The 12615-nt window shown below is 36.8% G+C and overlaps 1 protein-coding gene across 4 annotated transcripts in view; it reads left to right on the top strand.

Annotated features, from left to right (window-relative positions):
- Window positions 1-12615, top strand: part of LOC106174686 (sorting nexin-13) — a 38501-nt gene that overhangs the window by 10118 nt on the left and 15768 nt on the right. For 2 of the 4 annotated variants that reach the window (XR_015334548.1, XM_087013436.1), the window contains exons 1-14: window positions 56-171; window positions 730-904; window positions 1428-1527; window positions 1652-1741; window positions 2203-2324; window positions 2522-2637; window positions 3183-3311; window positions 3725-3813; window positions 4502-4585; window positions 4987-5128; window positions 5597-5715; window positions 6538-6637; window positions 11610-11803; window positions 12160-12264. Coding sequence is in view for 3 of the 4 variants with exons in the window: in XM_087013436.1 (XP_086869562.1) it covers window positions 732-904; window positions 1428-1527; window positions 1652-1741; window positions 2203-2324; window positions 2522-2637; window positions 3183-3311; window positions 3725-3813; window positions 4502-4585; window positions 4987-5128; window positions 5597-5715; window positions 6538-6637; window positions 11610-11803; window positions 12160-12264 (1563 nt within the window). In the remaining variant the exon portion in view is untranslated. Of the gene's footprint in view, window positions 1-32; window positions 182-729; window positions 905-1427; window positions 1528-1651; window positions 1742-2202; window positions 2325-2521; window positions 2638-3182; window positions 3312-3724; window positions 3814-4501; window positions 4586-4986; window positions 5129-5596; window positions 5716-6537; window positions 6638-11609; window positions 11804-12159; window positions 12265-12615 lie in introns of those variants that run through there. The other 2 variants (XM_087013437.1, XM_087013438.1) reach the window with 2 other exon arrangements.

Below are 12615 nucleotides of genomic sequence, written 5' to 3'. Positions count from 1 at the left end.
GAACAACATAGTGTGGATTTTTTGTTACTTAACATCAGTTAGACAAATAATTTTGACTTAATTAGCGTGTTTAGCTTTTCTTGGTTGTTGACAAACATGGCCGATGCGGAAAAATATTCATGACAGCAGCAGAGACAAAACACCAGGTTGCATTGTTTCCCCCAAGTTGAGGTAAATTTTGGTAGGTTTCTTGAAGTCTGCGTAAAGGCCAAATAAAACATAAGATTTTGAAGCTAATATTTTAAGTGTAGTACCGGTAACGCCTCAAGAGACGAATTTACATACAGTCGTTTAGTCCCACTGGTGAAAATGAAATGGAACATGTGAAACACTGGAACTCACAAGTGACAGAATTTTAAATCGTTTTTAAATGAAAACGAGGAGGGGGAGCGACGCTGCGGGGGAGTACTTTGCGGTGGGGGGGGGGGGGTAATGATGTGGGCAATATTTTAATTTGCCAAAGGAAGTAAGGATAGGTCAGGACAACGATGCAGGAACCTAGAGGAATGGCCACGAAAATTCAAGTGAAATATTAGATTGATTTTTGTACAATTTCATATCGCAATATGAATATCTTAATATGTCTCAGTATCAAGTATCTCAGTATCAAGTATCTCAGTATCAAGTATCTCAGTATCAAGCCAAATGGTTAAATATTTCATAATTTCTTAACATCTCATTTTATCTCAGTATCAAAGCAAACTTGTGCCTTTTCATTTCAATTTTCAGCCATGTCTTCCCCAGTCTCTACAGAAAAGCCACCTGCAGCTCCAACCCCCATACCCAGTGGCATGACCAGCAGTGTGTGGGGCTGGGCAGTGCTAGGAGGGACTCTGTATTTTACTACCTTTGGTCTGACTGGAGGAATATGTGTGATATTGTATGTGCTGGCATTTGTTGCAGGGTAAGCAGTGGTTTAAGATAAGGTGATGAAAAGGATTGTTGGCTGTTCAGTGTCTGAGCACTTTCGTGGATGTCCAGTTAACGTTTATTGGAGCACCTTCAGGTCTACCCAATTACCAGACTTGGCACCGAATGATCCTGAATTCACCAGTAGATCAGACCACACTACCAGTTTTCAAGTTGTCCGTCAGTGGGCACTTCGAAAGTATCAGACCCGACACAGCTCTTGCTCTAGCGATGATTCTAAGCGGGGTTGGAAAGTAGTGCATCTCATCTCAAAATTTGTTCCTGGATATGATACTGTGAAACGCGTACTGAGGCACACCTTGAAAACTGGTAGTGTGGTTCTGATGTAACACATGCATACACATCTTGGTCTGTAGTGCACCTGTTATTAACACAAGCATCAATATCCTACAATATATAGTATGTGTATGAATACTTGTACTCTACAACAATACTAATACTAGTGAGAAATAGGTGTGTAAATTATATTCTTAAGATTTTATTATTATTATTTTCAGTTGTTTGACCATAGCATACTACATTGGCAGGAAGCAGTCCATTGTCATGTTGGAATATGGCCAGCCAAGTTTTGGATATCCTAGAAGAGGAATACCCAAGGTAAAAATTGAAACAAGAATGTGTAATACTCTTATAATAAAAGGGAATGACATGGATTTTCCCTTTTTGAAATGGGCAGTGTTATGTTTCTAAATCATTTTAAACAATCCCCTTTGTCTTCCAGTTGGTGAAGGAGGTGACCACTATTAAGCCAGTCCCAAAAGTTGACAAGCGTCTCACAGGATCCAATGTCATAGATGAAGCACTGCAGGAGGTGAACTGATCAGAGTTAGAATCCTGTAGATGACTACTTCACAATAGAAGTTCAACCCAAAAGTTGCTTTTAAGTTTAGAAACAAAATTTTAGTATACTTCTTTCCAGGAGAAATTACTGGGTATAATGTGGTATATTCCACCGAAATAGAATAACATATTTGTTATAAAGCAGGTGCAATTATTGTATGTAACCTAATTTGGCTGATTTATCTTGGGTCAAATTTGACTAAAGTTTGGGTCTAATTTTTTTTTTATTTATTTATTTTTATTTATTTATTTATTTTTTTTGTGAAGTGGGCTGAAGTACTTGGTCAAAAAATATAAAAACTGCATTCTAAAGAAGATAACCATTTTTTCTTATAATACTTTCCAGTGTCAATATTAAGGGTCCCTTCCCCTCTTTGGTCATAATTTTATTATATTAATGTTATGCTGTGCTGTTTCTTTGCTATCTCTCAGGTACTAGAGTACACATTTCGTGACTATATCCATGTCTGGTACCAGCGACTCAGTGACCACGAGGGATTTAAGTACGACATGAGGCAAACCATACAAAAAGTTGTCATAGCTTTTTCAAGCAGGTAAGCTACTTATTCTAAAAACATTGATGGAAACACATTTGATTCAACGTCTAATTATTTTTCGATAAAACAATGTTGATAATTTTATGAAATATATTTTTTGATAGTTATATTGATGCAGAGTACAAGGATTCCACAATGTTCCACCATGTTTTTCCTTACTATTTGAACTGACCTAGGAAATAATTGATCTTTAGGACCAAAGAGATTGACTGGGTGCCCTACCTGACCACAAGACTTGTAGACGACTTTACATCTCATGTTAGAATGTTTAGAAAAGCCAAAGAAAAGATGAAGGCAAAAGACAAGGATGGTAAGTATATCTTTTGGGAATCAGATTCAGTGAGAATGTTAAGAAAGGTACAGGGTAGGGGGACTGGAGAAAGACAACTCAAGGGTATATTCGATGAAGATTGTTAGATATCAAGTTAAGATCCTTGTCTTTGTTATAACATTGTAACCTTGTTTATATTTGCTAAAATATAAAACTCAGAAATCTGTTGGTATATGCATTTTGTGGAATTATGCCTGTTCACTCCAAGTTTACATGTCTGTTGAAAACCCGTGCAGTCTTCACTATATGCAAATAAATAAAAATATGAATTCACACAATAAGAAGTGGTAAGGACCCAAAACAATACATAGTCGTTCCTGATCATTGAATGTCTTTTAATCTGTTTGGGTTGAAGATACTATTATCTTCAATTTATTTTTAAATTGATTTTTATGCACATCATTCTTTATCTCACAAAATGGAATTATCATTATTATAATTAGTAGTATTTATTTATTTCATTATTATTATTATTTTTTATTTTTTTTTTTTTAAATTTTTTTTTTTTTTTTTGTGAAATATAGGTAAATACACAGAGGAGGAACTAATGGAAGCATTCTTTGACCAGGAGGCAAAGCATGAAGTTAAAAAAGACTGTAACTCATTACATATATGCAGAGACATGATATGCCTAAAAAAAGAAAGTGAGATACGTAAGTGTCAGTGTGAACACAGTTAGAACAGTTCCTGTAGTAGTGACCTGAGTTATACATATTTAGCACAAGCTGGGATTTATCTTCATCATTAACTAATGGGCAATCCATTCGGAGGCCTTGGTCTCAATGCACTGATATGAGCAGATGTTGTACTGACTGCCAGGTGGTATATAGCAGCTAAGACACACACACCCCCTCCCAGAGTTGGCCGTAAGCTTATGGGATAATAATTGTTATATGTCCCAACTACAAAGCTAATAAACATTCTTTGCTCAAGAATGGTTCTGTCTGCATGCCAAACATTGGAGTGTGTGTATTTAATTTTGCTTTACCCTTATCTCAACTATACCTTTGGAAGACCTTAGATTTGTTTCATTCTTGGCATTATCATGACCTTGTTCTGTTTTCAGAATTCCTGCAGGATTTGAGTGAAGTGCTGCTATTTTTGCTGCTGCCTCCAGAAGATTATCATAACAAGCCATTCCGTTACATTTGTAGGGTAAGTTAAAGGTGTCTTCATACTCTGCACCAGTTTTGGTATGTGAATCTTCTAACATGATATCTATCACTCAAAAAGTCACAATCATATTGATGGAACTGATTGAATGTCTTTGTTAATTTTACCAAGTGCACAGCTCCTGAGCACTGAGTTGTTTGTTTTTTATCAGACATGAGCTTTTTCCGTGGAAAAGCGGAATTCCATGTTTTTTTAAAATTCTATTCTGATGGTTCCTGAGATTCGTCAAGGTTAGGTGTTGGGTCCCATGATAAATGTTTATAATTTTTTTTTTTTTTTAAACCTAGGCTGTTATTACATACATTGTAAATGGTACCTTTTACGACAGAAGGAACATGTAACATGAATAAATAAATATTGTTGTGTGACAAGTAAGACATTGTAATTGTTTTAGGTGTGACAGTAATTGTTTCAGGTTCCACATATTCACTGAGTCTGCTTTGTGCTTTTAATTTGGGCAGATTATGTTGCCAAGTCTTCAATTTTTATATTTGTGTATAATGATTACTTTTTATTGATTATGATTTTATATTTGTGACAAAGCCCTGGACACAAAAATATCAAGTCACAGATGGTTATTTTAGAAAAAAGGAGTGCCAGCAGTGACATTTGCACATTTTTTATTTATTATTATTTTTTTTGTTTCTGACAGTAATTTATTATTTTCTAGGAAGTAATGGTCAATGGAGTGTTCATTCCCAGCATAGATCTACTGTCTGACCCAGACTACATTAACCAGTATATTGCGTGGATGGTAGGTGTAAAAGTTCTAATATGTATAATTATAGTAGGTTGTCCAAAGCTTGAATGCCTTGGAGTCCGAAAATATGTTTCTTGTAATGTGAAGATCTGTGCAAGGAAATGTTTAGAGGTTTTAACTATTTTTTTTTCAAAAAAAGTCTTTTCAAAGTGTTGACATATCTCATCTGTATAAATCCACAAAAAATAGCAAAATATTCACACAGATGACATATATTTAGGAATATAAGCTTTAGGTCCATATATTGATCCAATATAATTCATATGCATGGGAGCATGTAAATCATTATTACATTGATTAATAAATTTTGATGATCATCCAAGGTTAGATTAAATCAAAATGATTCTGGTATAAATTTATGTATTTTACTTGAGCTGGATTGCTGGTGCTTTCAGTGCAAAGAAGACACCCTGACCAAAGAAGCTTTCCTCACTGTTCTGAAGACTTCAGACACCATAGAGGAACTTCAAGCTGTCAGGGAGAAGGTGGACTTAGATATAGCTAAATATAGGGCCAAAGACACAGGTGGCAGTGAGGGTAAGTTAGATTAAAGATGTCAAAAGATGCAGATATTAGTAATAAATGATCGCATGGACTATGAGGCTTTCTTCCCTTACAAAAAATTCTTAAAGGATGTCCTAGAGGAATCCTACAGTACTCTACTGGACACTATAGGAATCCTACAGTACTCTACTGGACACTATAGGAATCCTACAGGACTCTATTGGACTCTGTAGGAATCCTAAAGGACTCTACTGGACTCTATAGGAATCCTACAGGACTCTGTGGGACACTAGGAATCCTACAGGACTTTGTAGGGTTTCTATCAAACTTTCTATTATAGGATTCTTTACAGGACATATGTCCTATAGGATTTTGGCCGTTTTTTCCTATAGGACACCCTATAGGACCCTATAAGAAATTTCTGTTAGGGATGACAGACAGTAGTCTCAGAAGTAGATTTTTATTCACATGAATGTAATGAGAGTTATACTTTGTCTTCAGACACAGAAATCAAGCGTCAGCTCAGTAGTCTGCAGTATGTGAAGGTGACATGTGACAAACAGATAGCACGACTACGAGGAGACCTGGACGAGGTGGATGCAGGTGACGCACTAGGAGCGGTATATATTAATTCTTTTTTCTCTTCTCAATATGACAATGTCAAATAAAATACTGTTACAGGTTTGAAGAAAATGTAGAAATTAATAACTGTTTTCTAGTAAGATTGATCTAGCTGAGGGTGTTATGATACTATAATGTTACTGTATTTGATATATCATGCTTAAATATCTTTAAACTCCTTAATACACTGTGGCCTTATCTTATAGAAATATTAAATGTGAAGCTGTTTATGTGTGGAAAAGCAATGAATAGCAGTCTTGTATTCTGTGTCATGTTCCACTTCAGAACAGTGAATATCTCCAGTACTTGGCTCCAGGAAAGGCATTGTATTCTCTGTTATTTTCTACTTCAGAACAGTGAATATCTCCAGTACTTGGCTCCAGGAAAGGCATTGTATTCTCTGTTATTTTCTACTTCAGAACAGTGAATATCTCCAGTACTTGGCTCCAGGAAAAGCGTTGTATTCTCTGTTATTTTCTACTTCAGAACAGTGAATATCTCCAATACTTGGCTCCAGGAAAAGCCTTGTATTCTCTGTTATTTTCTACTTCAGAACAGTGAATATCTCCAGTACTTGGCTCCAGGAAAAGCCTTGTATTCTCTGTTATTTTCTACTTCAGAACAGTGAATATCTCCAATTCTTGGCTCCAGGAAACGCCTTGTATTCTCTGTTATTTTCTACTTCAGAACAGTGACTATCTCCAGTACATGGCTCCAGGAAAAGCCTTGTATTCTCTGTTATTTTCTACTTCAGAACAGTGAATATCTCCAGTACTTGGCTCCAGGAAAAGCGTTGTATTCTCTGTTATTTTCTACTTCAGAACAGTGAATATCTCCAGTACTTGGCTCCAGGGAAGGCATTGTATTCTCTGTCCTTTGAAGAGATGCTGAGTAATAACCTGGCACTGGCAGCTTTTATAGGTAAGTGTATTTTTGTTTCTCCTCTCCTCCCCCCCCCCTCCCTCCCCCCATCCCCCCCATCCCCCCCTCCCCCCCCCCCCCCCCCCCCCCCCACACACACACACACACACACACACACACACACACACACACACACACACACATGCCCCTTACTCTCTTCCCAAACTTGCAGTATGTAAATATCTTATTTGGAATGTTGAATGGAATGTTTTAGTGTTATTGTCCCTCAAAAGAGGGCACCACAGACTGACATTGCCCACCAGCACAGTGTTTTCATGGAATCAAGAGTGTATGTTCTGTGTTATTGCCAATAAACATGGTTTTGAGTTTTTCTTACTCATATTTTGTACTAAGACATTTACCTTTCATCAGAAATTACAGACATTTATGCTGTCACAAGTAAATGCTATTTTTCTTTCGTGTTCAGGCACAGTGTAGTTATGATGAAGTTATTCAATTTTCCTGGTCTGTACATGTATAAAGCCATCACCTGCATCATTCTGTAGTTGTCACTGTCTCTGTGCGCTTTACATTGTTCATGCTAAATATGGGAAATCATGTAACTAATTTATAATCCTCATACTTACTGATGTGATTTTTAGCTCCAAAGCACAGGACAAGATAAAAAAGGAGCATTATTGAACCATTTTACTTTAAGTTAATATATGAATTTTTTTTGTGAACTTTTCATTTTTCATACATTGACATTTTCAAGGTGTCTTTGCACCTACATATGCATGAACCCTGTACCATCTACCTTTCCAGAATCACCGAGTTAACAATGGTAACTAATTAAGGATTGGTGTTGATTGTTGCTTTGTGAGATACAAGACATTGACATCAAGACTGTTAATGAGTTGTCACATTAACACCTCTAAATAAGCAAACCATAGGCCAAAAATATAATTATATGTGATAGTTGTGTAACATTTTGCAAACCCTGGGGTGCCCAAGTTATTTGGTTCTTTGGGGCATTTTCATGAATCCCTTTCTAAACCAGAATCAGTATACTGTAAAAATAATTTACCACGTGCTGAAAATACCCAATAGTTTTAAATTTTGCTTCAAGGCTGTCTAAGTCCTTGTTTAATACGGAAAAAAAATTGAATACATCCAGTGTTTCATCTGGGTTCTGAAAACCCAGGGTTAGTGAGCCCCCTGTTTAGAAATTTTGGGGGACACAGAAGCTTTCATCAACCTCCTTTAAAGGTAAATAAAATTTAAAAGAAAAGACAATTACAAAGGTGCAGATTCAGTTTCAAAATGATTTTAAGCCATGGAGGCATAACATTTGTTCTGTGACAGAGTGTGTTTTAATGTTCTATGAAACTGTTTCTTGTTTTTATAGCTCAGTATTGTTCAAATCAGTTAAATCTTAATGCAGGCACAGAAGAAAGCAGTTACCAGACCCAGTTGGCATGTTAGATGATGTCTGTGCAGTATATACAGATGTATGGGAGTTCATTAGGAATAGTTGTAATGCTGTGCAATTATTAAAAAATTGTTAAATATTTCAAACATAGCAGCTGTGGCACAGATTAATGAAATGTATTTTATGGACAGTTGAGAATTGGATATTACTCAACTTTTTATAAGTATAGTTGTACTCATGTACAAGGGAACAAATAATAATCCTTACTCCATTTTTATGTACAGACACAGATGTGTCTGTACATATTGCCATCACCTGCGTCTGTCGTCGCCGATGCCGATGCCGATGCCGATGCCGTCGCCGATGCCGTGCACTTTCCTTGTAAACACGATAAGTGGAGGACAGTTTTACTTTTTGGCTTTATATTTACAGAGCTGATGAATATTCATAAAACGCAGGTCAAGTTCAAAAATCAGCATGATCGGGCCATTATTGTAGAAGTTATGCTGTTTTTTCACTTTTCAGCATATATGCAACCCTGTAAACACATTTTAAGGAAAACCATTAGACCTTTTGTCATGAAACTCACAGAAGTAATCAATCTTATTAAAACACAGGTCAAGTTCGAAAATCGGCATGATCGGGCCACTATTTTAGTAGTTATGCTGTTTTTTCATTTTTCAGCATATATGCAACACTGTAAACACAATATAAGAAAAACAGATAGGTCAATTGTCATTAAACTCACAGGAGTAGTCATTCCTGCTAAAATGCAGGTTGAGTTAAAAAATCAGCATAATCGGGCCATAAAAGAAATGCCGTTTTTTCACATTTCCTCAGATTTAATTCTTAGGCATGTTAACAGTTTCATTATTTAATTAATAAGATACGTAAAAGTGCTTGTTTGGCATTTCCTGCATCTTTACAACATTATTAGTTGATTATGTAAAAATGATGGTAAACTTGTTATAGTGTATTGTTTTTAAACTTTCAAAAATGGAAATAAACTCATATCATTGCAGTTTGTCAGATTCAATCATTAAAATTTGATGTTGAATTTGCAGTTTAACATAATGTACTTTTGCATCAGAAGTGACAGTAGCCTATTTTGTGCATAGTTATTTCCTGTTTTTAGTCTGTACATTTGACAGCTTTGCTGCCTTGTTTTTCTTTTTTACCGAATGGAACTAAGCGTGCCTAGTCTAGGTCAGATATACTGTTCATATGGTCATATTGACTATTCCTCAATGGGTTATCTGGTGTAGTTCTGGATTTCTTAATATCCACTATCTCACGTAAATCCACCATAATTTTTCCTTCAAAATGTTGATGTTTGTCTGTGTGTATGTTCCGGGAAATCCTTAGTACTACAAAGTTTGCAAAGGATACCCAAGCTGCTGTTCTTGTCATCTGGCAACAACTAAATCAGATGTATTCAGACATTTGTTTTATCATTCCAAGCCAGTAAAAATGCTGTTTCCATCATGACAACTGTTTAAAGCATCTTTTCTAAAGGTTTCCAGTAAGACCAACTGTTTAGTAACTTCAAAGTTGTCAGTACATAGATCAGTGAATTGCTATCTCATTCTGTTATCAGTGTAAAAGAATTTCCAAACAAGTAATCTAAGAATCTGTCTATAATAGCCCATAAGAATTTGTGAATTGGGTAATTTGACAAATTGTCAAAGACCCCCATTTATATAAGCTATAACTTACTGAGTTAGAACAATAAAATGCATGTAAGAGTGAATGAGGCTGATAACCGGTAGAATTGAATGAACTTTAAATTGCTTTATCGTACAAATGACAGCTGGACAGTTATCTGGGGAAAGCTTTCGTGTCAGCTAAATAATGCGGGATTATCCCTTAATATTACAGGATTTTCAGTTCCATTTTGATTTTTTTTCTTATGGTTTAAGTGCAATGAGAAATTGCAAGCTATGTTTTAAGGATTTTCAGTTTTAACAGTTTTCACACACGATAAACCAATTAAAAGATCCATATCATTATTGAGGAAGGAAGTCAGTTTCAAGCATAATTTGTTAACTGTGTAAGATAGCAACTGACAATAAATATTTTGTGATTGTTAAGGAACAGTCTTTCAACACTTCAGTTCAGTCTAATAACACTCTGGTTATGTGATTAGGCATTGTGTTCCATACAGGGTACATGCAACCCTGGATCCAGAAATCACCTGAAGAAAAGTCGTTCTTGAAACAAACTGAATGACACCTCTAAGAATAGAAGATAGAAAAAGCTGCATTCAGAACCAAAGCTAACAATGGACTAACAGATCCCCAGATCAAATATGGCCCATCAACTTGAAAGCTTAATGCTTAATCCCCTTGGGGAATCTGTTCAGTGTCTAGTAAGGGATTATACGGCATCACTTTCAAGTGGGTTGGCTATATTTGCAGATCTGCAGATCAGTTAGGGACCGTCACATGGAAAGTCTATTTTCTAAAAATCTATTTTCTATTCGCGGTATATCTTGTGATCACGGTCTGTGCCCTGAATATCCCGCAGCGCGAGCCAGTTACTTCCGTGATCACAAGATACCGCAAATAGAAAATTAGTTTTTTAGAAAATAGACTTTCCATGTGAACGGTCCCTTAGGCTTCGTTCTATTCACGCTATCTTGTGATCACGGTCTGTGCCCTGAATATCCCGCTGCATAATTACTGGCAGCGCGAGCCAGTTACTTATAGTAACTTACAGTAATTACGCCGTGGGATATTCAGGGCACAGACCGTGATCATAAGACATACCGCGAATAGAAAATAGAATTTAGAAAATAGACATTGCATGTGAATGGTCCCTTAGTCTACGGATCATCAGTTGTGAATGTGGCCTATGAAGCTGCCTAACTGACAGCATCAAAAATATTCACAAAAAATGTTCTTTGCATGGCTGGAAATTGTTTTCATTTCCTTTTTTAAGAGTAACAATGTGAAATTTCCATATCTTATTATTGTTTGGAAGTTTATGGCTGTAACGATGTTTGACATGTCCCTAAGGGACCTTGCAAAACTAGTAACTTGATCTCATGTGCAATGTGCAATGTTTCATTTTTTTCACTAAATTAAATGTGACCAGTTTTTACATGGTTTAACATGAAGTTGACACAAATGTCACATAACATCAAACTGGCAGATGTATGTCAGTCTGTTAGACCCCGGTTATGTATGAATGACATGGCAAAGACTTCATTCTTACACAATTTCAAGTTCAGGCCTACCCAACTACCAGACTCGGCACCGATTGATCCTGAATTCACCAGTAGATCAGACCACACTACCCGTTTTCAAGGTGTGTCAGATCGCATTACACAGTATCATACCCTGAACAAATTTTGAGTGGTGGTGCAATGTTTTTCAACCCCGCTGAGAATCGTCACTATCACATAGCGTACTAGGCAAGAGCGGTGTCGCGTCTGATACTGTGAAATGCGTACTGATACACACCTTGAAAACGGGTAGTGTGGTCTGATCTACCGGTGAATTCAGGATCATTCGGTGCCGAGTCTGGTAGTTGGGTAGGCCTGAAGTTGGAAGAATATCTCCCAGGTAGCTAATCCACTTGCACACTGCAATGTTTCAGACTATATGACCAGTATTGGGGCCCAGGTGTACATCTACTTCTACCTGAACATCGACGCATACAGAGTGTCAGCGGAACAACAGATCTCTGCCGCACGGGAGTCGACGCAAGAAGACGAGGAGAGTACTGAGGCCATCTACGAGATGTTGCAGAGCGCTGCTCTCAGTCTGTATAACCAGTATCTGTCAGAAAAGGTAGGTCTCAGGACGCTGCACACTTTCCTATACATACATGATACAACACCCAAGGTAAGGGAGTGTGAATGCAACACTTTCTTGGTTTTGAGGCAGTAAAAGGGAGCCCCAGGGAGGGTCTGTTTAATTTCAGCGTAAATCCACATTCATATTGATTTCTTACATCTTTCTATTTGTTTTTTTCTCAATATTATATTCCAGGCCACTAGAGAATTACTTTAGATGAGGGTCTGTTATGGAGAACACCTACATTGCATTTTTTCCTGAATACTGTGTTTCAGGCCACCCAGAGAATTACTCTGGATGAGATTCTGATATGGAGAACGCCTATATTTTTTCTCAATATTGTATTTCAGGCCACCCAGAGAATAACTCTAGATGAGGCTCTGTTACGGAGAACACTTCACAAGATCAAACAGAGACCACCGCATGCAGATTGCTTTGAAGAAGTTCGATGCAAGGTAAGACAATGCTGTATGGAGAGGTACAGTACCTTATAACAATTATACTTATATATTTTGTGAACAGTGAATATAATTTGAAGTGGACAAAGGCATGCCAGTTGAAAGAGGTTGCAAAGACAGAAAAAGAACCACTGTCCCCTAGAAAGGAGGTGGGGGGGGGGGCAGATCATCCCCTTGAATGTAGACATATTAGATAAATCAGTCTGTTGTCATTCTGAAAGAGACAATGGCCTTTTCTTTCTCAAAATAGTTAATAACATGGGGAAAATACTCTTAAATTGGTTTTTCTTAGAGCCAAAGGACTGCTCATTTTTATTCTAATAAAAAATGCTGAGTCTAATTAGGGAC

Source organism: Lingula anatina, chromosome 5, assembly GCF_051362555.1.
Source record: "Lingula anatina isolate TDL-2025a chromosome 5, LinAna3.0, whole genome shotgun sequence".
In the NCBI taxonomy this organism is placed as follows: Eukaryota; Metazoa; Brachiopoda; class Lingulata; order Lingulida; family Lingulidae; genus Lingula; species Lingula anatina.
This window is presented reverse-complemented; position numbering and strand designations above follow the sequence as displayed.